Source organism: Apiospora marii (assembly GCF_038362585.1).
Source record: "Apiospora marii strain CBS 49790 chromosome Unknown utg000003l_segment0_segment0, whole genome shotgun sequence".
In the NCBI taxonomy this organism is placed as follows: Eukaryota; Fungi; Ascomycota; class Sordariomycetes; order Amphisphaeriales; family Apiosporaceae; genus Apiospora; species Apiospora marii.
Window position 1 is genome coordinate 3,923,571 of NW_027117374.1, and position 23,990 is coordinate 3,947,560.

General features: G+C 52.8%; 9 protein-coding genes across 9 annotated transcripts; 4 read left to right on the top strand and 5 right to left on the bottom strand.

Annotated features, from left to right (window-relative positions):
- Nucleotides 1–2,465: 2,465 nt before the first annotated feature.
- PG985_004770 (uncharacterized protein) lies at nucleotides 2,466–2,774 on the bottom strand (the record flags this gene model as incomplete). Its single annotated transcript, XM_066824539.1, has 1 exon — nucleotides 2,466–2,774. The coding sequence occupies one exon, from the start codon at nucleotides 2,772–2,774 to the stop codon at nucleotides 2,466–2,468; it is 309 nt and encodes a 102-aa protein (XP_066687699.1).
- Nucleotides 2,775–4,557: 1,783 nt separating this feature from the next.
- Nucleotides 4,558–8,201, bottom strand: PG985_004771 (uncharacterized protein; the record flags this gene model as incomplete). Its single annotated transcript, XM_066824540.1, has 3 exons — nucleotides 4,558–6,365; nucleotides 6,414–6,488; nucleotides 6,539–8,201. 3 exons carry the CDS (start codon nucleotides 8,199–8,201, stop codon nucleotides 4,558–4,560), a joined length of 3,546 nt encoding a protein of 1,181 aa, XP_066687700.1.
- A 1,176-nt stretch (nucleotides 8,202–9,377) lies between these two features.
- PG985_004772 (uncharacterized protein) lies at nucleotides 9,378–10,235 on the top strand (the record flags this gene model as incomplete). Its single annotated transcript, XM_066824541.1, has 1 exon — nucleotides 9,378–10,235. One exon carries the CDS (start codon nucleotides 9,378–9,380, stop codon nucleotides 10,233–10,235), a length of 858 nt encoding a protein of 285 aa, XP_066687701.1.
- Nucleotides 10,236–11,080: 845 nt separating this feature from the next.
- On the bottom strand, nucleotides 11,081–11,697 carry PG985_004773 (40S ribosomal protein eS17; the record flags this gene model as incomplete). Its single annotated transcript, XM_066824542.1, has 4 exons — nucleotides 11,081–11,170; nucleotides 11,233–11,431; nucleotides 11,493–11,552; nucleotides 11,609–11,697. 4 exons carry the CDS (start codon nucleotides 11,695–11,697, stop codon nucleotides 11,081–11,083), a joined length of 438 nt encoding a protein of 145 aa, XP_066687702.1.
- A 525-nt stretch (nucleotides 11,698–12,222) lies between these two features.
- On the bottom strand, nucleotides 12,223–13,698 carry PG985_004774 (mitochondrial 37S ribosomal protein bS1m; the record flags this gene model as incomplete). The annotated part of the gene is made up of 1 exon (XM_066824543.1): nucleotides 12,223–13,698. The coding sequence occupies one exon, from the start codon at nucleotides 13,696–13,698 to the stop codon at nucleotides 12,223–12,225; it is 1,476 nt and encodes a 491-aa protein (XP_066687703.1).
- Nucleotides 13,699–16,050: 2,352 nt separating this feature from the next.
- On the top strand, nucleotides 16,051–16,404 carry PG985_004775 (uncharacterized protein; the record flags this gene model as incomplete). Its single annotated transcript, XM_066824544.1, has 1 exon — nucleotides 16,051–16,404. One exon carries the CDS (start codon nucleotides 16,051–16,053, stop codon nucleotides 16,402–16,404), a length of 354 nt encoding a protein of 117 aa, XP_066687704.1.
- A 1,627-nt stretch (nucleotides 16,405–18,031) lies between these two features.
- On the bottom strand, nucleotides 18,032–18,436 carry PG985_004776 (uncharacterized protein; the record flags this gene model as incomplete). Its single annotated transcript, XM_066824545.1, has 1 exon — nucleotides 18,032–18,436. One exon carries the CDS (start codon nucleotides 18,434–18,436, stop codon nucleotides 18,032–18,034), a length of 405 nt encoding a protein of 134 aa, XP_066687705.1.
- A 1,839-nt stretch (nucleotides 18,437–20,275) lies between these two features.
- PG985_004777 (uncharacterized protein) lies at nucleotides 20,276–21,589 on the top strand (the record flags this gene model as incomplete). Its single annotated transcript, XM_066824546.1, has 2 exons — nucleotides 20,276–20,592; nucleotides 20,671–21,589. The coding sequence occupies 2 exons, from the start codon at nucleotides 20,276–20,278 to the stop codon at nucleotides 21,587–21,589; spliced, it is 1,236 nt and encodes a 411-aa protein (XP_066687706.1).
- A 1,315-nt stretch (nucleotides 21,590–22,904) lies between these two features.
- Nucleotides 22,905–23,447, top strand: PG985_004778 (uncharacterized protein; the record flags this gene model as incomplete). The annotated part of the gene is made up of 1 exon (XM_066824547.1): nucleotides 22,905–23,447. One exon carries the CDS (start codon nucleotides 22,905–22,907, stop codon nucleotides 23,445–23,447), a length of 543 nt encoding a protein of 180 aa, XP_066687707.1.
- Nucleotides 23,448–23,990: the final 543 nt, after the last annotated feature.

Consider the following 23,990-nt stretch of genomic DNA (forward strand, 5'->3'; position numbering starts at 1 on the left):
TCTAGTCATGGTGCCCAACTCGCCTATTGAACTACGGCCCTTTGAGCGCGCTTGCCAGAACAATCAATGCTATAGTTTCTGGCCTAGTGGCATATACCAAGCAGCAACAAGGCGTAGCATTTCCCGCCCGTCCTCGATGCGCAGCGCCTGGATTGGGCCTCACTTCAAGCCACACCCAGTGTCGTTTGGCCAAGCTCAATAACCCAATATTCCCTCCAAGGCCCCCAAATAGCCGGTCTCGGCTCCCTGTCCACCACGGCCGGCACAGCATGCTCAAATAGGCAATGTGTACTCCGTATGCTTTCTCTTGTTATATTGTCCTGGCCGAGACGAAACAAACCAATGTTGTGAGCTCATGCTGAACATCGTTGTACCAAGACCACTTTGACTCAAGTCCGCCCGTGGCTATCTACCCTTTGGTGTTATGGCAGGTGCACTCTCCACAGTCTTCTCTGCTTCCATGCATGGCGCTTGTCCGTTACGGTGCATCAGTTCTCCTTTCCTACAAGATTGATGCCTCTACTGACGCATTCTAAGAGCGTTAGTTTCCTTGTCCGACAGATTTTTGTGGCCTGCTGCAGGTCGTTCACTATGGGCCCTATTGTGTGTCAGCCTCTCATTGGCTGGCGAGTTTGGGCCTCAAGCTCGATTTGCTTTATCTTGAGGCACACACGCAATACTTACCACGTGCTCGTGGCCGTACTGCGCCGGAATGCCGCGCTACAATACATGCTGGCCTTCGATTTACCCTCCTTGAGGAAGACTGACGTATCAATAGCAGAGAGTTGGGTCGTTATGGGTCACCTCCTTTGTCATCTCTGCATCCCCAACTGGCTTCTTGCTTGCGGGGGTAGTAGGAGACAATCCCAAGAGGATGATTACCAGTACACTCACAGAATGACATAGCTAATCACAGGGCGCATGAGGAAAAGAACGGACGATCTCTCTTGGAGTGCCCATCGTCCATCAAGGGATTCTTCGGAAGTAAGTATGCTCCTCGCTACATGCATGATGGTTTCATTTAGATGAGCATGTTGTGACCCGGGAGTACCCCAAGCTTCTGGAATCTGACATGTCGTCTCCTACAAAAGCTCCCATTCATAGGGTAGCAGCATGTTATGTCACTTCCATACTCGTGAGATGCTTGCGAAGAGAGGCTCTCCCTAGATGCAACCCGACATAGCATTACATCATCACGCTTGTCAATGTCAAGCACGATGAACTTCACGACAGCATGCGTATTGTTTGATATCCACCCACGCACCCCACATGCAGGTTACCGTAATCGGGCGTGGAATCTAGCACACAATGTTGGTGTGGCTGCTTTGTGACCCCTTTGACGCAATATCTGGTAACGTATAGGATGAATGCGTCGTCCTTACGGAGACTGCGGCTACGCAAGAACCAAGATGGTAGGAGTTCGAGCTGCGATGATCTTTGACTAATGGCGGCTCGAGGATCGCTGTATCTGATAGAACAGTAACGATCTTCCCGTGATCTCTCTCACTTACTTGGCCTCTATCCACTTCCTGGGATGAGCTGTCAGTGCATGGCAACGGGAGCTTCAAGCATCTCGACGACGCAGGTTGCTTGTCCTAGACTATTGGCACCAAGCATGTGGTCGGTCTCTTCATGAGCCCTCTGTGTGAAGTTTCAATATTATCTCGATACTGGAGAAAACTCCAGCATATTAGTCAACATCATGCCATTCTCGCTGCCCTAGGTTCTGCTCCACGGCATAAACGCTCCCGTCCATCGTGATTGGCTATACTAACGAGACGCATATTCGTAAGGGGTGGAAGATCTTCCAAGACTGGTCCAATCCTATTCAAAACAGAAGACCATGGGATTTGCGAAGATCACCGCGAATTGAAAAGGGCGGTTTACAATTGCGACCCTACTCGCACCTTCACGACTTTATTGGACTCAACATAACAGAGGAGCATTCGGCATTGGATACTGTCGATGTTCCGATGAAGCCTTCTTACTCGATTCACAGTATGGCATACTCCCCTCATGCATAATGAGATTTGGTTCCGTGGTATTTGTTAGAGATACTGCTCATATCACGTCAGCCCCCACGAGCCTTACGGGACTTCCGATGCAGTATCCCACGATGCTGACGACTCTGATTACAAGGCTACTTGCCACGGACTGGTCTGGGTCTTCTTGTGTACTTCTTTACCCCTTGACTTTTTGATAACTATTAGCGAATCTTGCTTACCTCGGATTTGAGTGATTATCACCCCGGGGCATCATCACGATGATAGCGGTTCCATTGGACAAATAGAACACCCCAACCACAAATTACTGGTCGATACTGGTTTATATGACAAGATGTGGATGAATACGGGTCGCCATGGTTACCCGCTAGGAGAAGAAAAGAAACCGAACAGAGGCACTGGCCTTTTACCGCCCCATCTCTTTACTTGTCATACTGTCGTCCATAATACCCCAGACCACCCTCAGGAGGTGCGAGACCACCAGCAGGCCGAGTCCAGCCTATTAGCTTCATCGTGGCCTCCCACCAGGGAAGGCGTTCCCCTTTGGGGGAAAGTCGGAGTTTCGGGCTGAAGCCAACCTTGGTCGTCGGCTCTCTCGGGTCGGAGAGTGCGGAGAAGCTGCTTTTGCTTGCGCAGCTTGGGATCAGGGATCATGATGCTGCATTTGAGACAAGCATCCATCTCATCTGTAGGTGGCCAGGCGGGTGCCTTTATTTCTACCCCCTTTGTCTGCTGCTTGTCTTGCTGTGCCTGGCTGGCGGTCGCAACCATGGTCGGCTGCTGAAAAGTAAGAGTGTCCCATGGGATTGGTTGAAGGGAAGTCCTCCCGTTGTCAAGCTAGCTTGCGCGTGTCTTAAGTTGGTGCCCAACTTACATCCATCCCCTGAGATCCCCTGGGTCTTGTGCCGTGTGGCCTCGAGATAAAGGAGCTGCAGAGGGCAGCTCGTGTGTTACAGATTCATCTGGGGCATCTGGGGTCTTCCTTGCCCAGTGCATGCTTGCTGGTGATAGCTGGCGATGGACAACGTCTCGAAATCCCATCTTCTGGTCCATGGACAAATGCCAGGTGCCCCGTAGGGAGAAGGATAGGTGCACGAGTGTGGTAGTACAGTTGAAGTGACACCACGCTGCCTTTGAATGGGATCAATGTTTCGGGCGGCGTAGGCGTCAAGACATGAATGAATAGAAGCACGTGGTCCCGAGAAGACAATATCTCGTCCGACCTGGTCAACTTAGCCAGCCCATTCCTCCAGAGATACACCCCTGGTCATAAGTATAGAGAGTACATTAACCATAGCTAGGTCATAACTACACATGTTATCATAGATTGGATGCTGCTATACTTGTGACCGGCGCCCAACTTCTTCCAGCAAGTCCATGCGCTGTCTGTCGTGCATCCCGAAGTGTTTTGTCTCGGGTACTCCGCAGCGTGCTGACTTTGGATACCTGCTTACTTACTCATCCAATACCATGGCTTGAACTTCACACCCCGGGTGCTCTCTACTTTTCGAATGTCTCAGGTTGTTCGGGTTGAATTACAGTTGTTGTCGTCTTTCGAAATATATTATTTCGTTATTGGCGGAGACGAAGAATGCATGTGCGCGGACCATATAGAGCGAGAAGATTAAAAGAAAACCCCCAGGAGGCCGTTGATAACTAAGAGAAGGGGAAAAAGCAATTGTACGCAGGTGATCAGTTGGAATGCCGAGCAGACAAATCACGAGTGCGGCCGTTTCGCTCATCACTCGCACCGATCATCATCATGCATAACCACATCCCAGTTTTTCCTGTTCATCACAACGCCTCTCCCTCTTCTCTTTTGCTTATTTCTTAGTCTGCAGCTGCAGGCGACATTGGTGGCTTCTCTCAACTTGGCCGGATATCGGAGCTGCAGCTGGAATTCCATCTCGTCTCTATTACAGCACTCCTTGGGTTCAAGGAGGTAACATTTAGGAAGTGTTTACGCCATATTGCATGCAACGCATCTATTGTCGGATATCATATTAAACGGGTGTCGCCCATTTCCGTAGTCGTATCATCAGGGGTGTCATCGATCTACAGCAGAGAAAGGAGGCACATGGCTACTTGGCGGAAGCAATTGAATCTGCCATTGGCATTTATGGAATTGACTCTCGAGGCCAAGCAAGACGTACCGTGCTGTAAACGGGCGTCCCCGACAACTTAAACCAGCTGATAGGGTGTATACAAATTACTTATTTGTTTGCCTGTAGTAAACTATAATCTCGACTCGACCATGGGGTTGTTGTAGTGCAGTAGTACGCAGCCCGGTGCATTGCAGTAATTAATGTAGCAAAGAAATTCCCAATCGTTCCCACGACCAGGCAAGGCGTCACAGTATGCCGCTCTCCCATCGAACATTTCTCCTCTGCCTCGCACGAGGATGTCTGACATCGACCAGGGGCCGGCGTGGTGGACAATTGGTTGTCTGCCTACGCCTAATATCTGCATGTGCTTGTGCCTGCGCTTGTGCTTGCTGCCCATGGATTCTTATCAAGAGCGGCCAGACACAGTCGAACGATGTCCTCTCGTGCCGCTAGTGCTGAGAATCCCATCCTACCCAACTGCGAGGCATGATGCGCCAAATCTTGACTTCACCGCTGCGCAGGTCATCGAGCCTGAAGCTCTCCTGCTTCACCTTTTTACTCTCGCGTCCCTGCTCCCACGCCCGTACCTTCTTCTTGACACCATCCCACTCGGCAACGATGGCCACATGGTCAGGTTTGCCCACTTCCATCGAGTACTTGGCATGCATTGGACCATGCTTGCCTTGGAATTTGGCATTGCGGATGGAGATAATGTCACCGGGCCTGATTTCGTCATGCATCTGTGTTGACGCGTTTGCTATGTTGGCATAGACCAAGGCGCCATAGGCTCGGGTGCCGACAGGTTGCAAAACATCCTTAAACTGTTTCAGCAGTTCGTAGAGCAGCCCGTGGGGAGTTCCGTCGCCAACTACTGTGTCCTTCTTCGACGGAACCGCAGCGGCAATTGGTTGTCCGTAGCGCTCATAGGCTTGCTCAAGCTGATCTTGACGCAAGCTCCTCGGCGGCGGCTCGTGTCGCTGATCCAGCTGCGTATCGGCTGGGTTTTGCGGATCGAACCGAGCCGTAATGATGGTTTGAGAATAGTCTTGGAACAAAACGTAGATCTCCTTAGTGACCTCGGTCGTCCCGCTTTGCGTCGAAGAGGTGCTCTCGTCAGACTCGAAATAGATATCTTTTCGGCCTTGGAGCGCAGGAGGGACACTGTTGGGCTGCAGCCACCAATTAGTATGTTCGGCAAGGTCCACATCGTCAGCGACATATCCGGTCTCCATAGACATGGAGGGCCTCGCGGCATCCGTAGAGCGCCGGCCCGGAGCCCCCCGTTGAGCATCTACAGATTGGCGCGGAGGAGCACGGTTGGCAGGCGGTGCTGGAGGTGGCTCACGTCGTTCAGACTGCGGTGACTGGAATACAGGAGACTGTTCCGGTACTGATTCGGCATCATCTGCCTTGGCCACGCTGTAGGACATGGCCGTGGGCACTGACGACTTGGGAGCCGAATAATTGTACGGGTCATATTCATCATCGTCTTGAGCGTATGAAACAGACTTGGTAGGAGGAGGCGGTGGCGGTGGCGGGGCACCTCGAGGAGCATCTACAGATGTTCGTGCCGGCGGCTGACTTGGTGCTGGCTGGCTAGGAATCGGAGGAGGTACGGCTCTGGGGGCTGCAGCGCTGGGAACCGGCGGAGGCAAAGACGGCGGAGGAGCTTCAGAGGTGGGAGGCCGAACAGGGGCATTGTCTTCCACGCTGGAATCACGAGCGTGGGCTTTCAGCGCCTCCTTATGTGGGACCGAGGATGCAATGTCAGTATCGTAATCGCCGTCGTATTCAGTTACTTCGCCTTCCTCGCTGTTATCAAGATGGCCGGGTTTCATTGGCGATGCTACCGTGTCATCCGACGTCGAGGGACGGCTCGGCACTCCGGGTGGAGGTGGAGGAGGCGGGCGGCTCTGCGTTGGTGGGGGAGGAGCAGGAGCCGACCCAGGAACCGGGGGTGGCATGCTGGTCCTCTTGCTTGGGTGAGGGGGCAGAGGAGGAGAGGACGGTGCAGCTTCATCACTCATGTATGATGAGTGTTTGGCGCTTATAGGTGCAGACGGCGCTGGAGGAAGCTTTGGCGAGCCCACCGGAATTGGGGGCGGGGGTGCACGTCCAGCGGGCGCATATTCAGGACGCGAAAATTCCACAGAAGATCTCATGGGATTCTCGGACAGCTCGTCGTCGGATTCCGAGCCGACACTAGGAGAAGTGACGGCTGCTGGCGGCGGTGGAGGAGGAGGTCGCGCTGGAGTGCCTGGTTAATACGAGGGAAACAGCCTAGCATTCATCGAAGAAGACTTACACTCAGCGGGTACAGGTGGCGGGGCAGGACGGCCTCCGGGAAGTGGTGGAGGGCCAGAAATCGATCTTCGGGATGCTGGAACATATTAGCGAGCTGCAGCTCAAATCTGTGAATAATACACTCACATTCAGAGGCACGGGGGCTAGTTGAGGCCACAGGAGTGATGCCATCGTCGTCCTGTGTTTCGATCTCGTGTTCGGTGGTTTCTTCATCCGCAGGCTTTTGCTGTCCCATGCCTGGCAAAGCCATCATGGTAGGGACTGGAGGCGCCGAAGCAGTAGGCGAACCGGTCGAGGCTCCCTCTCCGGGCTGCTCGCTGGACCGGCGCTCCATCGGCGCAGCCTTCTTTGGCTTGCCTGCCGGCGAGGGCATAGGTGGGCCGAATATACTGTGCATACCCATCATTCCCATACCGCCACTCATTTTCGCCATCCGGGCGCGTAGCTCCTCCTTGCGTCTGGCTTCAGGATCATCATCCTCTTCGTCAACTTCTTCTCCCGTTTCCTTTTCGCCCTCCTCCTTGGGTGCTGCCTCCTCACCAGCGGCTTTCTCTGTAGCCCCGGTTGCAGCGCGCGAAATGGTTGGCTTAGGATGAGCGTCACTGTCTTCCCGCTCGGTAAGATCATCCTCTTGGTCCTCAGTGACGTCTCCTGCGCCAGACATATCAGCCTCATTGCCGTCTTCAGGAATGCCTCTGGATGAGGACTTTCGCCGTGTTGGCAATGCCTGCTTCGGAGCGTGTGAATCATCCGTAGACTCGGTGTCTCGACGCTCTAAGGGTATAGGCGCTTCGCCGACACCGGGGGTAGCAGCAGCGCCTTCTTGAGTGGTCTCGCTTTCGGTGCGCTTCTTGGGCGGGGGTCGCTTTGGTTTTTCCTTCTTGGAAGCAGCCTCGGAGTGCCTCTGAGCGGCTTCGGCTTGCTGTTTCTGCAGCAAAGCAATGCGTTCCTTTAGTGTCGTGGGTTTGGGTTGGTCCTCATCCTGACCTTCCTGAGACGAGCCTGGCAGCAACCCGGCATTTTGAGCACTCTCGAGGTTCTCTGCTTCTTTGTCTCTAATCTCCGGGTCTTCCTCTCGTCGGTACACCTTGGTTGTTGGCGCTTCTTTGGGCGGCGGGACGTAGGCATTTCGGCTGGGCGGAGGGGCGACGAATGGCTTTTTGATGAAGCCAGAGCTGCCCGAGCCTAACCCGCTGGGCTTGAAGGGTGCTACAGGAGGAGCTGCAGGCTTGTTGAAGGCGGCGATGCGATCCCTGAAGCTCGCAGGTTTCTCAGAAACTGGCGGCGGCGCACGAGCTTGCGCCGGAGCCTTCGGGGACTGCTGAGCAGCGCTGGGCTCCGGCTTCGGGGGTGCTGGGGATGCCGGGGCTGCAACAGGGGCAGCTTCGACCGGCTTAGGCACCGGGGGAGCCGGGGCTTTGGGCGACATCGGTTCGGCAACAGGGGGCGGCGAGGTGACGGTCGGCTCCTCTTCGACAGGCTCGTAGGATTCTTCGGGCTCTGCGACCGCCTCGTGCGCAGACTCAGGCCGAGCCGTATGCTCCGGCTGGTCCTTCTTTCGCGGCCTGGTTGGGCGGGGCGGGGCGGTAGGTTCGTATTTCTCGACAAAGTTGCGCGGGAAGATACCTTCTTGTTTGACGCCCGAGGCATCTAGATACTCTCCACCGTACCAATCGGGATCGTCATCTTCTGTGATGGTGATAATCTGGCCGATCTCAAAGGGCAGATCGTCTTCGTGGCCTGAGCTGTACTCATAGAGCGCCTTGACTTTGAAAGGTGCAGACGCCATGGTTTGGCATTGGCAGCTAGCCGCACCTTGATGGAAAGCTTACGGTCGAAAGCAAGCAATAATATTGTTGGGGGTGGATAGGAGAGAGGTTGTGTAAAGCATACAGTATTGTGGAAGTCGAAGTCGTAATTGGGGCGAAACGTATGCGTGCGTTTGGAGATGTTGATGGACCTTGGATCGGGGGTTGTGAGGGGTTTGACTGGGGGTGGTGACAGATGGTCGGAAGGAATGGCAATCGACTACTGGAGAGGTAGATGGGCTGTATTAGACAGATGGGATACCTAAGTTAGGCAAGTCGATCCCAGGGCGACTTTCACGGCCAATATCTCTCTCCTCAAACAGTGATGCTGGGGCTGAGCAGGTGCAGGCAGAACAGGTGCAAACTCGACTGCCTGGTAGGAAAAGGGAAGGAGAATAATGACTGCTGCTGCTGCTGCTGCTGCTGCTGCTGCTAACTACCCATGCCAATAGAGCCTACTTGCTGCTACCCATTGGTTATGCCTGCAAAAAGGTCGACGTCAGCGCATGGAAGTGAGTCCAGTCTACCCTAGTACCGGTTGCCTGTGGTCTGTACCACCACCCAGCAGCTGACTGGAGCTTTCTTGAGACGACGGCGTTTTAGCAACATTAAAGTACTCTGCACTCAATTCCACGGCCCCGGGCCTTAATGTAGAGTAGGTAGCCCATCAAATTACTTCCAACCAACCGCCGCCACCAGCCCGCACGGAGTCATCCAATGTTCACCTTATGCCACAAGATCCTCCCGTCTCTGATTTATTAACGTAGTGCTCAGGTGCCTGGTCGTGGGACCTGCAAGGTTCCAAGGCTCAAAGGTTGAAGCTTGTTAGATGCTTCAAGTTTGGAGCAAGCAGTACCGCCCATCAGTAGCGGCAGCAGGGGTTTCATCATCATGCTCAGCGCCCCGTCTTGGCCCGTGCTTTCCATGCTGCTGCAGCCACACGAGCCACCCACCATCCACCACCCACCTCACGTCATGCCGCTGGAGTTTAGAGAGCACCAAACTCCGAGAGATGCATGGCAGATGGAGGACAGAGGTCGTCCAGTCCAGGCATAACAAACCCTTTTCGCAAGGCGCAGATCGGGACGCATCAATCCAGAATACTTCAATTTTAGACAATATCGCACTGCCGGGCTACGGGCGTCTTTGGCGCAAGCATGGCTACCCAAACCAAGCCGCCCCCAAAGGGCATCTTGAAGAAGACCAAAATTACCACTGAACCCACACCAGAGGAACCGGACGCTGCAGTCAAGGCTCGCAATCTTGCGATACATCACGCGAGCATCATACACGACCGCCGGCAGATGTCCGACGCAATCTCCGATTCCATCATCGACTTGTCCAAGCTGCCTAGTGGGTCGGCCTCGTCGCCGCCGCCGAGCGCCGCCGCGCCGAGCGACGAGGACGCCGCAACCTTCACATCGCAGGTCCGGCTCTTTCAGCCCTCCGACTACGAAGACCTGATCGAGGAGCGCAACTGTCTGGGCAAGTGCGGCTACGTGCTTTGCCCCAAGCCGCGCATCAAGGTGAACCAGACGGGCGAGTTCAAGCTGGTCAACTTTGGGCGGAAAGATTTCGCCATTGTCCCCAAAAAGGAGATGGAGAGGTGGTGTTCGCAGACCTGCGCCAGGAGAGCCATGTACATCAAGGTGCAGCTGAACGAGACGGCCGCCTGGGAACGGGCCGGTATCGAGGGTATTCAAATCGAGCTGTATCAGGAGCCGGGCAGCAGTAAGACTGGGAAGAAATCAAGCGACCCTGCTGAAGATATCACCAGAGACTTGCGGGCACTTAAGCTAGAAGCGGATCGCAAAGCAGCCAGCGATGCAAGGGAACTTGCGCTGGAGAGAGGTGACACCGGTGATAAGACAAAAATGCGACGGGTCGCTGTCAACGTGAAGGAGAAGGATGTCTCAGAGGCCCCAGCAGAGCCTTCGCTCGATCAGAACGAGGATGGCCATCTACTTCTCGAGGGATACAAACCAAAGTACGATCAAAAAGACCGTGTGTCATGACATGGCCCGCTCGAAAAAATTGAGAGAGAAGTTGAACACGGCTTGCCCACTGCAGCGTTTGGTATTCTACACAGTCTGGACATAGTAAGTCAACCTGCAAAGAACGTCTCATCTGTTGACAACTTGGGGGGGCGGCTTGATTGTTTGCTACGATGTTGGGAATAGGATAGCCATAACACTCGATATCTGCTGTCACCAACTGACTGGTCTTTATGTGACCGGTCTTTGTTAGGTCACACACCATGTAGAATTTAGACTGGGAAATCACAATCAATCCATTAGGAACAATGTCTAATCCTATTAACTACAAACGTTGCTTTCATTCGCTTACTGCCTATGCATCATGTGAGTAGGACTCAAATATGCATACCCAACGTAGAGTTTTTGGACCAGAGATCTTGGCCAGTTAGCATTCGGCACAATAGTCAATATTCCGGCCCCAGCGTTCACATGAGTTGCATTTGGAAACAATGCAAGAAAAAGGCATCCCTTGATGCATTTGGATGTGAAAGAACGCCAGGCATATTCGCATAGTGGCGTGGCCAAGGACATCGTGGTAGTGGGTGCTTATTTAGCAAGGTCAACGTGACAATCACAAACGAGAACAGGGAATAAATGGCAATCAACCGTCCTCCCCAGAGTAGTTCTGGGGATTCAGGGACACCTAGTTGGGAGATGATCTTGTCTTTTGCAGATCTAAAATGTACTCACTATCGTCCATAGAGACGCCATGCAGCCGTGAGAGTAAGCCGTGAGACCAATAATGCCAGTTGCCCAAATCAAACATTCCATATGTCCGTTGCGTCGTACCGCATTCACCATTTTCCCCCTTCCCTAATAAAGGCTTAACGAGCCTGACGGTCACCGAAGCGGCGAGGGCGCTCGGCAGTCTGTTGCTGGGTAACAGGGACAACGTTGACGGGGATGGCATCGAACTAGATAGGAAACATATTAGCCAAAGAGGCAATTGTGCGCGCAATGATGACAGAAGACGTACGCCGAGGTGCTTCAGCAGGTCCTTGGTCTCGCCATCGATGTCGAGTTGGCCATTGTCAGAGTTCTGAGCGAAGTCGAGGGCGGAGACCTCGGGGACGTATTGATCCTTGCGCTCACGCTCCTCTTCCTGGAGCTTGAAGGAGATACCGCGGACCGGGCCACGCTGGATACGCTTCATCAAGTGTGTGGTGTAGCCGGCACTTTAAGGAATTGATTAGCGAGTGTTCGTATGTCGTATCTTGTCGTGTCGGGACTTCTTACATCTTGTTGCGGAGGCGCTTGGAGGCAATCACAGCGATCTCATCGCAGACACGCTTGTTGCTACATTTTGTTTTAGTATTTTTCTTCCATCCACGATAGCTGCGCGAGTGCCTTACCACTCGAAGTCCAGAGTCAGGCGGGGGTAGAAGCGCTCAATGATGACCTTGGCGGACTTCTTCACGGTCTTAGTTCGGACGCGACCCATTTTGGCGGTGTTGGCTGAGGATTGTGGGAGTCGGTGGTGTGGTTGGTTGGGCTGGCGATGTTGAAGATGGAAGTTCGTCAAACTTTGAGCAAGTAAATTGAATCTCTCTGGTGTTGTGTGCCAGTATCTGTGAAGTGGGGACCGGATAAGATAAGGACTTAAACCAGCATTGTGTGTGAATGCAGGAAAGTGGGTCCATGGGACAGAGGTGTGGCTGTTTCTAGTACTGTCATGAGCCACAGCCTAGGTACGTACCTACATAGCCACATGCAATAATCTTGCACCCATAAGTCCGCCAAGACGATGATGTAAATCCTTTCGATGCTCCTCGGCTTATACGATAGTCTGCACAAGAGATTGATTGACGAGGTTTATATCTACCATATCTACACTCCAGGAGTTCCCATTTCCTTAGTAGTTACACAGTTACTTTACAAATGATACACCACAGTGACCATCAGAAGATTGCCACCCCTTAGTTGCAAAAGCGTGATCAGAGACGTCGATTCATGATTCTGGATAGTCTTAGATATCCCTAAGACCAGGGCCACCCAGGCCGTAGTTAGGAGCACTGCCGAATCTTCTGTTGGGCATGAACTTCCGCTCTCCTGAAGGCATCTGGAATTTCGTGCTTGGCTGCGATGCTTCTTTGACGGCACCCGAGAAAGTGTCGCATTCTCCCACTGTTTCCTTTTGTACTGTGTCTGCTTCCGGATCGCGGTCCAGCAGCCTCAGTTGAACCTTGCCTGTCGAATCCACGTTCGCCGTCTGCACTTGTACATAGACCTTGGAGCCACCTGGTTGGCTGGGATCGAACTCGTTGAGCCCGGGGATGGCGTCGCGACTACCCACGGCGCTCACGTCATTCCGGCGTCTGTTACTGAATGATGTCTCGGTCGAGGGGATGTTGCCGATGAAACCATTCACACCGATCTTGGGATTTTGGTTGGTCACGCCGAACCTAGGCGTCACAATTCTAGCCTTGATGGAGGCGTGCTTGTGCTGCGGGCCATAAAGCGGGTGGTTCTCCATGAAGTTTTGCGTACGCAAGTATGAAAGGCCAGCTGATGGATGAGTGATAGGTGGCCCATTAGAAGCGTATGGGCTGTCCCGATACAGATCATACTTCTTGTCCGGCATGTAATGCCCAAGCATACCTGGCGCCAGGGCCGAGTCGGCGTTGCTAACAGGGGCCAGGTCCAGGAATCGGCTAACAAGGTTGAACAGCTCGTGACGATCTCCACGGAGTCCTCGGGTGTACTCCAGAAGTTCCTCCTCGGTGATATCTTCTGCCTTTACGGCTGGGATGGCGTTTGTAGGAGTGTTGAGATCCTGCTCCGAGATGGCACTGTTGCGGTCTGCCGTTTTCTCGGCCGCCAAACGCTCTCGCAGGAACTGGCGGAACTCGGACCGCCGTGCACGTACGCTCTTGGAGATGTAGCGATCAAACTCCCCATCTGTCATGCCTGCGAGCCACGGCCCACCGAACTTCCATCTTAAATTGAGAGGATCACCGTCGTTTCTCGACACCTTCGCTAAACCATTGAGATTTGAAGGCGCAGGAGTAGTGAAGTCCCGACCCTCTTCGAACACCGAGATAAGGGTTTGGCTCCCCTGTATGTCTCTGGGCACTGGAACCGAAAAGCTCATGTTCATTTCGCGAAACTTTTCGAGGGTGATTGTATGGTCGGAGGCGGACTGGAAGTCGGTGACATGTTCGATCGAGTCGACCTTCTTAACTCGCACCAATGGGAAAGTAGACTTGGTGGTTGTTTTCAGAGGCAGCGGGCGCTTGAACCCCCAGTCGCCCACCATGCGGGATGTCGAGGGTGTTGTCACGGTAAGATGCGTAGGAAAAGCTGCCGTGGCCGTCTCGGATTTGTGTTTTGTCGCTTGCGACATATCTCCAGGCGGGGGCGCAATTGGCGAAGGCATTGAGAACAATCGCGAAGAGCGAAGGAGGGCAGCTCCCGGGGAGACCGCCCGTTGTGTGGACGCCATTGTCGGCCAAAAGGGTTCAATGGCAGGAACCTCTCAACGATGCTGAGGTCTCGCGACAGAAATTCTGATTGAGCTTCGCATTGGTTTTGGACCGGCTTGATGCTTGGCGGCGGGCGCCGGAACGGACCTTAATCCGCCAGCTGGCCTTCAGGATTTGACAGCCGGTCGGTCGCCCGTGTAAGTGCCTACGGATACAGAACTTACTTACAACCTGTGAGGCGTAGGACTTCAACTTCCAAATTCGCGACATCAATTCAGGCGCGTGGCTCACAATCAATCGACACATCTCTATAAGATATTTCGAAAGATTCCCACTGTCTTTTGCGCTACTGAGACTCATCCATACCTGTTGGCCTCCTAAGAGTTTAGCCACTCCATACACTTGTCTGGTTTTCAAGACCACAACAAGCCATTGTTACTTCCCAGACTGTCGACCAAAATGTCCTCCATAAACAAATCATGGAAGATTCCTAATTGACCTGCCCTCTGTTATGTCGCTTTTATGCACATAAACACAGCACCTATAACATGCATTCTTTATATTGTTCAAGGAGTCCGTACGACGACAGTCACCCTTCGCAAGGCTGATATCGGTATTTGACGGTGGGCGTCTTCCAGTCGTCGAATAAACATTGTCATCCCTCGCTCTGTTGACAATCCCAGGACACATGATACAGGCTCTAGTCAAACAGCAACCTGGTGGCTGGCCTGTTATTCGAAGGAGAAGACAGTAACTTACACATGGGTAACTATTGTCCAGACTCGTTTTATACTACGACACATTCAACTCAGATGGCGATCTCAATGACGTGCGGGTAGCCAGCCCTCTGCTGATGCGTGTTGCGCCAGAAACGCGTGCTCCTAGCTTTAAATAACATTGTCTGTTCTCAAGGTGACTCAATATTTACAGTCTACATGAACGCCATACATTCAACTGCTGGGAGGGCAGAAATGGACATCGAGAGCATATGCAAATCTTAGAGACTTTCTACTGGGCCACGTGACTACACACCTCCTCTGGATCTACCCCTGACGGAAACCACACCCTTGAATACAGTCTCTAGACGGCAGGGTAGCTAGTTCGGACTGGGTTATCTCTTTCCTCAAGTGCATCTGGGGTAGCTGAGTATGTATGCAACACTGTAACCTACATAGGCCATAATATTAGGAATTCATTCCGGGATGGGACGAAGATTCTATTCTGGCAGCCTGGACAGGTGCACACTGTGAATAATCGTATCATATTGCAGTGGAAGAAATCATATTGGCATTGGCTGTTCAAATGGTAGACTGTCATATGAATAAATGCCATTGAACCACATGGGAAAGCCGCGAGTACTCGAAAAGGGGCCATATCACCAGCACTAACTCGGCCATCACGAAGCAGCTTTCCCGCGATCAGCCAGCTACCCAGCTACAGCTGCTGCTTATTCCAGTGCCGGCGATGACGACGGTTAGAGATGAGCAAGAAGTTCTAGCAGTCTCTGAGAAGACAGTGGTTTGTGCAAGCCAAAGCAGGAGATCTTCGATTTACCACTTTCGCCACTACCGTAGGCTATGCGAAAAATAGTAGGCGGTGATATTGCACCTGGTAGCCAGGGGAGCGATGGAGCGAATATACCCGGGCAGTGCTCTGCAATAAGAGGACACCAAATGTATAATACTTTCCATTTTTAGGCATGTGCCGATGCAGGGCAAGAATAGATACAGGCGTCTTCACCAGCCAGCCGACACTGGCCGTTGTCCAATAAGATGAGCTATCGACAGTTTTGACAGATGACAGTTCGCTCTCGAGCGAGGAGATCCCTAGCACAAACAACGCCCATGCATGCTCGAGTTATTAACTTCGTACCGCCAGTGCGATAAGGTTGCCCTAGCGAGTTTCGTCGGCGAAGATCTATCTCAATTGAGCATCGTAGGATCCCTGAAACCTCCGCCCACGTCCGCCCGTCATAGTTGCAGCGACTCCACCTGATATACCACGACCGAGGCCTGGCTGCTTGCTCTACTGGCTTGCTGACGTTCGGCGGTAGTATCCGGCCAAGCCAATATGGCTAGATTGCGGTCGATGAAATTTAAAGCAAACAGCCATCATCGTCATGATCACGATCAAAATGAGAAGTCTGCCTCCAACAGTTTCTCTGACGAGGGCACAGGGCTTCTTCTCTTCCAGCTCCTTCCTAAAGTAAATTTACCGGACGTACGACATAGAAAAAGTCACTTACAAGCCGCCTAAGCAACCGGAAGCAGGCAGCATATATACAAACCCAATATCGTGCGCCCGCACCGCTCTTCCCCTCTCTCCCTTTCTCTTACCGCGAGCGCCACTCCGCAAGACCGCCCCCCGGAAATATGGTGGCCGTACCAATCCTCCAGACCATTCTGGCGGTCGCCGACTTCAGGCTGCGGGGATACTCGGACGCCAACTGCGGGACCATGGCCATCGAAGTCACCGATTTCGACAGTTTCGGCTGCCTGAAGCTGCCCGAGGGCGGCATGGCCTCGGTCAGCTTCGACAGCGGCAACTTCCAGTCGGGCAACGTGGCGGGCGAGCACTTCGTCACCGACGACTGCACCGGCCCCAGCGTGGGCCAGGCCAACTTCCTCGACGCGAACCACACCGTGCCGGACGGCCAGTGTGTCAATTCCACCATGGCCCCGCATGCGAAGAAGTTCCAGTCCTTCTCGTACGTGACGTACCGCTGAGGCGTGCGCGAGAAGCGTCGCTGTTCTTGTGTTACCGGGTTGTATATTGGGAACGCCTACTGTCTCGATCCACCGAGCTTGAGAGAGGGGGGGGTAGCCACCCACGCCCAGGAGCTAGAAAGTCTCCCGGGGAAGCAGATCTCAATGCGTTAGCAGACGCCTGGAAAGTCAATTGGAGTAGCCGGAAAGTGGTTGTTCTTGGTGCGACATGCGTATCCGTGGCACCGGGCGTGAGCAATGCCAGTGAAATCAACACACTGATTGACAAGCCATACCTCTTCTACATGTATATTCATGCCTGGGACTAGATGCATTGTGGGGGATTTGATATGGGCGTTTTCGCGGAGGACAAAGTCATTTTATTAGTTGTCGAACTACAGCAAGCAATGGTTTACCCAGCAGATAGTTTTCAGCCGATACTTCATTATAGTTGTAGTCTATGTGACCGCAATCACTTGATTCCCTGTCAGTATACAAAACCAAGCTATACTTGACGATGGAGGTTTTTGTTTTGTTTGTGGTCGATTTACAGCACTTGGACGGCAAGCGGACTACTCATAAATATAGACTCTCATAATGGCCGATGTGATCAGATGTTCCTACATTGCCACTCAATTACAGATTGATCTCTTCCGTGGCGCAATTGGCTAGCGCGTCCGACTGTTAACTCCCTGTTCGCAGGGGCTAGAGCAATCGGGAGGTTGACAGTTCAAGCCTGTCCGGGAGAGGAGTAGTTTATCTTTTTGTAGTTTTTAATAACTTATTGATCAAACCCGGTCTCTAAATCTCCCTGCTTACTTCGTTAGTTAATATCGGTATAGTCGTATGCACATTGCCCACTCCCACGAAAAATGTTACACACCGAGACAGGTGATAGGCTTGCCGGAAATTTCTTTGTTTCCTTATTGGAATTCAGACATTTCACGTTGGCCTATTGAATGCCAGGAACTGATTACATCATGGCAGCTGCATCCACTCTCGGCGCTGCTGACCCAAGGCCCCCCTGTCTGATCTTCGGGGCATCTCCCACCGTGCGGCTCAATAAGAATCGCCGTCGCATGGCAAACTGTAAGCACAAGAAACTGCCAGTACACACATTGACTGTATCCGCCCATAGGTGGAAGTCCAGGCACCATGGTTGCAATACTGAAGTCCGTACTGTACAAGGACATGCGCCGTTAGCTCTTATTATCGATCTCGCAATGGATCCATCAGACATGCAGTTTCTGTTACACGGCAGGCTAACCACTCCAGTACGACTCTGTAACTTTGGGTTTGCTTAACCTAGAAAGACCGGTGTAGAAGAGATGGCCATAAGATTGCACAAAACATGTAGCATTGGACTCATGCCTCTGTTGTAAATAGCACCTCGAACCACCTGGCTCTAGGCAGGTGAGGCCAGGTAATGAATGAGGCATCATTGCACGTCGCATGGTAGTCTATGCTTGAGGCGCCTTACCTGGGTTCAATTCCACTGTGGAACCGCGTGCACGATGCTACGGGCGGGCTAGGAAACAAAGGTGTCAAAAAGGAGGCTTGATAAGACCCAAGAAAGTTGATAGGTATCGACAATGATTCGTTGTAATATTAGTACATAATTTGGCGCCCAACAGCAGGATGAGGCCATCTATAACAGACGCAGATACTCCGAGGATATTTTCGACTTCAGTACTAATGGAGGCGCCTTTGCATGGCCCTCTTCCACTTTGTCGTCTGAGAAACTTGCTCCCGCTTCGTAGGTGAAGGAATCTTTTAAGTCGGCTAGTAGTTGGTTGATGCATGTCGGGTCGCCAATGGGTTCTGTCAACTTGAGGAAGCCGTGTTTGTTGATGTCGTGCGTAGGGTCCGAATGTGAGGCGAGCACAAGATAGACTTCCGTGACGTGCGTGAAGCTCTGCATCAGAACGTACTTGTTGTAGGTCTCCCAGGGGCGCCTGATAGCGGGATTGACGTGATCTAGGGCAAGATTCTGTACTTCGGATATGTCTGTGACCAAGTCTGCGAAGTCTCGACAAGCATCATCGTATCCCATGTAGGGAGGCCTTGGGAGGTAAAGGGTATCTATCGTCGGGTGGAAGTATATGTTCGGTTTGTGTGTGCGTGTGCCGAATAGGGTTTTGTATAGCCTCAGTGCTTCCTGTCTTGACTCTCGACATACATGGAAGACCGGGGGTGGTTCGGTTGTTGTTCTACAGCAGTCCTCGTCAGAATTGTAAGAGACCTCCACGACTCGAGGCTGGCAGCTCAAGCGCCATATCTGCCATCTGATTTCTATAGGCAACGCCGAAAATAAATGAAATGACTGGCAAGACATAGTTGTGACAGAAGGTGAGGAAGTGTTGATGGGGTTGAATGCAGGTGGTGATGGACAGTAAGTATTGTACAGAGGAGGAAAACAGGCTTGAGGTGACGATGAAAGCAGCGGCCGGTGTAAGTGGGCTGCAAGCTGGATATAAGGTTCCTGACTAGCTGAGTGCGCCGATGAGAGATGGGTGAAGCTATCCACCCTATTACACGTCAGACCACATAGATATCCGTCTGTAGGGGTCAACCCTGGGTAATTTGGCAGATGCGCTGTCCGCAAAAAGAAAACAAATTCCTCCGCCTGGGTCGGGCCTGGGCAGCATGGGAAGCCTGGGGTTGCCCGATGCCCAGTCTGCGCTATTCCAATCAAGACGTCGAAATGAAAAGGATTAGCTGGGCTCCTGTGCATTCGACTGAACCTATGGTCCTAGGCCATATGCGGACCCACTGACAAGACCAGGTTCGTGACGACAGGCGTCAATCATCGCGGCTGACGGCCGATACCAAGCCTGGCCCGTCGACACCTGAGCAATCGCCGGGAGTCGATACGAACTGCCCACTAGTGAACCCTAACACTCATTGACTGGCCTTTTTGTCGCGGTTGGTGCGACTGCATGGCAATATCTCAAACGCAGATTGAGGCCTGTCCCGGTGCCGGCAACCTCCAGAAAGGAGTGGATGACACGGGTCAGAATGAATTTGGCTCTTTGGGCAGGGCGGAATGCTGTCCCGCTGTTTGTAATTGGACCCTTTGAGCCCCTTGAGACCAAGCTTGAAGGCAATATCCTCGTCACTTGGACTTCATGGAGAGGGAGATCTCTCATTTGATCCCACCCACACAGCTTTGGGGAGATCGTACGATTTCTCAGTCTGTGCCGGCATGAACACCGGGGTTGGTGACTTGGAGTGTGTGTGTGTGTGTGTGTGTGTGTGTGTTGCTTAAGATGGAATGCGAGCCCGCGTTTGCCAGTCAGGCAAGGCGGGACCCAGGCCAAGTCAACTGAACAAAGCCCAGAGCGTTCCGATCGGGCGCAGCAGCGTGGTAGCAGGTGGTACAGCACTTTGCGATCATGCCACTTCCCCACTGTAAAATTTATGTGACTTCCTTCCATCTTCAAGGAACTCCCGAAATTTCCCTTGGTGCATGGCGCCAGATCTGGCAGCCCCTCTGGGAGCGGTTGGCGGGAGGCCCCTGGCAAACCACGTTTTCTCGTTATGTGCTAGCTCGAATGGACTGGGAAATCACGAATTTTCATGCTCTCCTCAGCTGGACAGCTCTCGAAACCAACCATCCTCTCTGGCGCATTGAAGGCATCTCTATTCATAGATTCGTGGCTGAGGGCTGGAAAGAGTCGGCCCAGAATTAGACAAGGCGTCGACCGGCAGTTTCTGTCACTTCCAACACTTCCAAGCCGCTGCAACTGAAGCCGTGTCTCTCCATCAACACGATTAACCTCGCGGTTTTGCCCGGAGTTCGGTCCGTTGGTTCCCACCAACACACCCCTTCTTTGGATCTACAAACCTGGTTACCTGAGCCTGGGTAGATGCAGGAGTGATGCAAAGAGCCATGGCAGCCACTATTGCGTCCCAGTCCTCTGCAGCCCTCACCTTTGACTTAGTAGCGAGATGCAGCGTAACCAGGGCCCGGGCCTCATATCTGACCCTACCCCATGGCCCAGTCCAGCTGCCCATGTTTATGCCAGTTGCAACTCAAGCGTCGTTGAAAGGGCTCACGCCAGAGCAGCTTGAGGAAACAGGCTGCCGCTTGTGTCTGAACAATACCTACCATCTGGGCTTGAAGCCAGGACAAGAAGTTCTTGCGGCTATCGGCGGCGCTCACAAATTACAAGGATGGCAACATAATATCCTGACAGATAGTGGCGGGTATGAACTTGTCTTTGGGAGATACTCTGTCCCCTTCTCTCCGACCATTTGCTACACCAACTAACAAAGTATTTCCAGCTTTCAGATGGTGAGTCTGCTGAAGCTCGCAAATATCACCGAAGAGGGCGTCAGATTTCTGAGTCCACATGATGGAACGCCTATGCTCCTCACCCCAGAACACTCTATCTCGCTGCAAAACACCATCGGAAGCGATATCATGATGCAATTAGATGATGTCCTGGTAACAACCTCTCCAGATGCAGCCCGTATGAGAGAGGCCATGCTGCGAAGCGTGAGATGGCTCGACCGATGCATAGCAGCACACAAAAATCCAGAAACCCAGAACCTTTTTTGTATTATTCAGGGCGGTCTGGATCTTGAAATGCGCCGGGAGTGTTGCAAGGAGATGGTTGCCAGAGACACCCCTGGTATCGCGATCGGTGGTCTCAGTGGCGGGGAGGCAAAGGCAGACTACTGCCAAGTCGTTGCTACTTGCACGGAGCTGTTGCCTGAACTTAAGCCTCGCTACGTGATGGGCATTGGCTACCCCGAAGATCTCGTCGTGAGCGTTGCACTCGGCGCTGATATGTTCGACTGTGTGTGGCCGACGAGAACCGCTAGGTTTGGGAATGCCGTCACCAAGTATGGCGTACTCAATATCAAAAACTCCAAATTTGGTGTTGACTTTGGTCCCATCGAGGAAGGTTGTGGCTGCATCTGCTGCAGGAAGGGAGATGGAGGACTTGGTATCACAAGGGCATTTGTTCACCACAATATTGCCAAGGAGACCGTCTCAGCGCACTTGCTCACCCTGCACAATGTGTGGTATCAGTTGAATCTCATGAGAGAAGCTCGTGATGCCATCATTGCCGATAGATATCCTGCGTTCATACGCCAATTTTTTGCCAATCTGTACCCGAACAAAGCAGACTATCCCGCGTGGGCTACGGGGGCTTTGCGCGGAGTCGGAGTTGACCTTCTTGAAGGCGAAACCTAAGAAAAGTCGCCTTCAACTTGCACCCAACTGCATGCTCTCAACAACTGCATGCCCCTGGCAGAGGCGACATCAGGGTTACGATCTTTACCAGGGACCAATCGGGCTTACGGCTGCTTATGTGCAACAGGCAATGCCATGGCAAAAAGCATGAGGCACCTCACCAATGCGCCCAAGCAAGGTCAATGACCTCTGTGGCCAGTATGGTAGTGTCACTATCCATAGGGCTCTAACTCCGCTTGGCCCCTGGGACAGCTTCACCAGGCCCGAGCGGTTACAGGCAATGGAATTAATGTCGGATGTTGACATTGTAGATGCAATGTCTGCTCTTCCCAATCGTCATCTTCCGTGAAAGCTCTTGTTACTTCCGTCAAAAACAACGACACACATTCATAATCCGGTTCGCATGATGATTTGGTGACCCCTATTCAATTCTGTACTTTGTGGAATCCCATCCGATCCAGCTACGCCGGTATATCCAACTCGACCCCTGGGACGACGACTACGCGACGCAGGGCCAGAAACCCATGCATATTAAACATAGTAAAATAACCTAAGTACCCAGTAGGATGGGTATGTTTTGACTGTACAGGGTAACGAAGTCGGCTTCTGCACAGGCAGATCCTTCCGTGCGAGCAGTACCCTCACTTTATGAAGGTATCGCGCTACACATCTGATCTTCGAAGAAACCTGGCAGGGGTTCAAAACATCTGCCTGCGTAGTAGAGCACTCAAGGTACAGTACGGGCAGAGCATACTTGCTGTAGGTAGGGCATAAGATCTTACCAGGTAGAGGGAGAATGCGGGGGAGTTCAAGGCTAAATATTGGAGAACCACTATTTTGGTCTATTTTGGAAACCAACCTGCAACCCCCACCATCACCTTGAGATGTTGCTTGCCCCAAGACCGATGTCCGAGGTCCTCTAGATAATTCCTCCGCCCACTACTTCTTGTGTCCTCACTATACTGAGATCCGTCTATATTCAGCGCCCGTCGAATTTTGCAACCGACTAGACCTTGGTTTGATCGTTACAGTCTTTCTTACCTTGCAATCGAAATCCCTTCGGTAAATCCTAGGAGGTAGGTTTTCAGTCCGCCGTTCCAGCTTCCTAGCTTCCTCACATTAACCTGCCGTGTAAGGAGATAGTACTATATATATATATATATATATATCAAGCGTTTTCTCCGATCCTCCCAGTCTTTCGCAATACTGGAGGATATAGCTCAGAAGCCACACTGTCGCCCTTCTGAAAACCTGCATTGCGTGCCTTGAACCGTTGACCCAATACCTTGGGCAGTCCGGTTCTTGTTTCTCCGGGATGGCTGGTAGTTCCAAGTCTGCCGAGGCGGCGGCGTCAATGGCCAGGCTTTCCCTTGACCCAGCCCCGGCGACAAAGAAGAAAGCAAAGTCCAAGAAAGCCGCCGTAGTCGACTCGTGGGAAGACGAGTCGGATAGCGACGGCGATTCCACCGAGGACACCTCCAGCAACACCACCGCCACTGCGGCGCCGCGCAACAGCAGCAACAGCGGCGGGACCGGCGTTGCCGCGCCGCCGCCCACGCCCAATACCCCCAGCTACAACGCGGACTCGGCCCCGTGGCATTCCGCGGCGACGGCCGACAGCAACGGCGGTTCCTATTCCACGTCGGAGCCGCGACGGCCCGAGAAGACGGACGCGGTGGCGCGCCGGATGATTGCCAGCGCGCTGGGCGTCAAGGCGCCGCGGCTGACCGAGGAGCAGCGGGCCTACGACCGGGCGCTGCGCGAGAAGGAGCGCAAGCGGCGCGAGCTCGAGAAGGAGGAGGAGCGGCGCAAGGCCGAGCAGGCTGAGAAGGCCAAGGCGGCTATCTGGGATGATTGAGCGGTGCGCAAAGAAGGAGGAGAAGCCAGGACGGTGGTAATATGACTTTCCGTCAAGCGCAATCACTTTCAAGGCCCTTTTCGATGTTGACACCGCTGTGGAAGTATAGAAAAGGGGTTGCCCGAGTAGGGGCGATGACAGAGAGAACCTCGGTATTACTGCGAATGTGGCACGTCGTGTACTATAACATAGGCATGCCAAGCCCCCCTCCCCTAGGTGGATAATTAGTGATAAAGGGGTAAAAGTAAGCCAATCTTGACAGTTGCTGCTAGAATGAAGGAGGTCCAACTGATTTTTATCTATTGATCGCCATCCATATCCTCTGCTCCGTGCGACTGCCTGTTCTTAGGTGATTTGCCTTCACAAAATCACCGCGCTGCTGGCAAAGTATATATAATACAAGTGATACCATGTCTGCCTAATACACGTCGACCTTTAAGACAGAGAGTATTGAAAAGGGGGCCCCAAAACATAATGCTCCCCATTTTACAGCCCTGGAGATAATCTCATAACGGAGTCAAGCGTTCCCAGACCCGTCGCCAC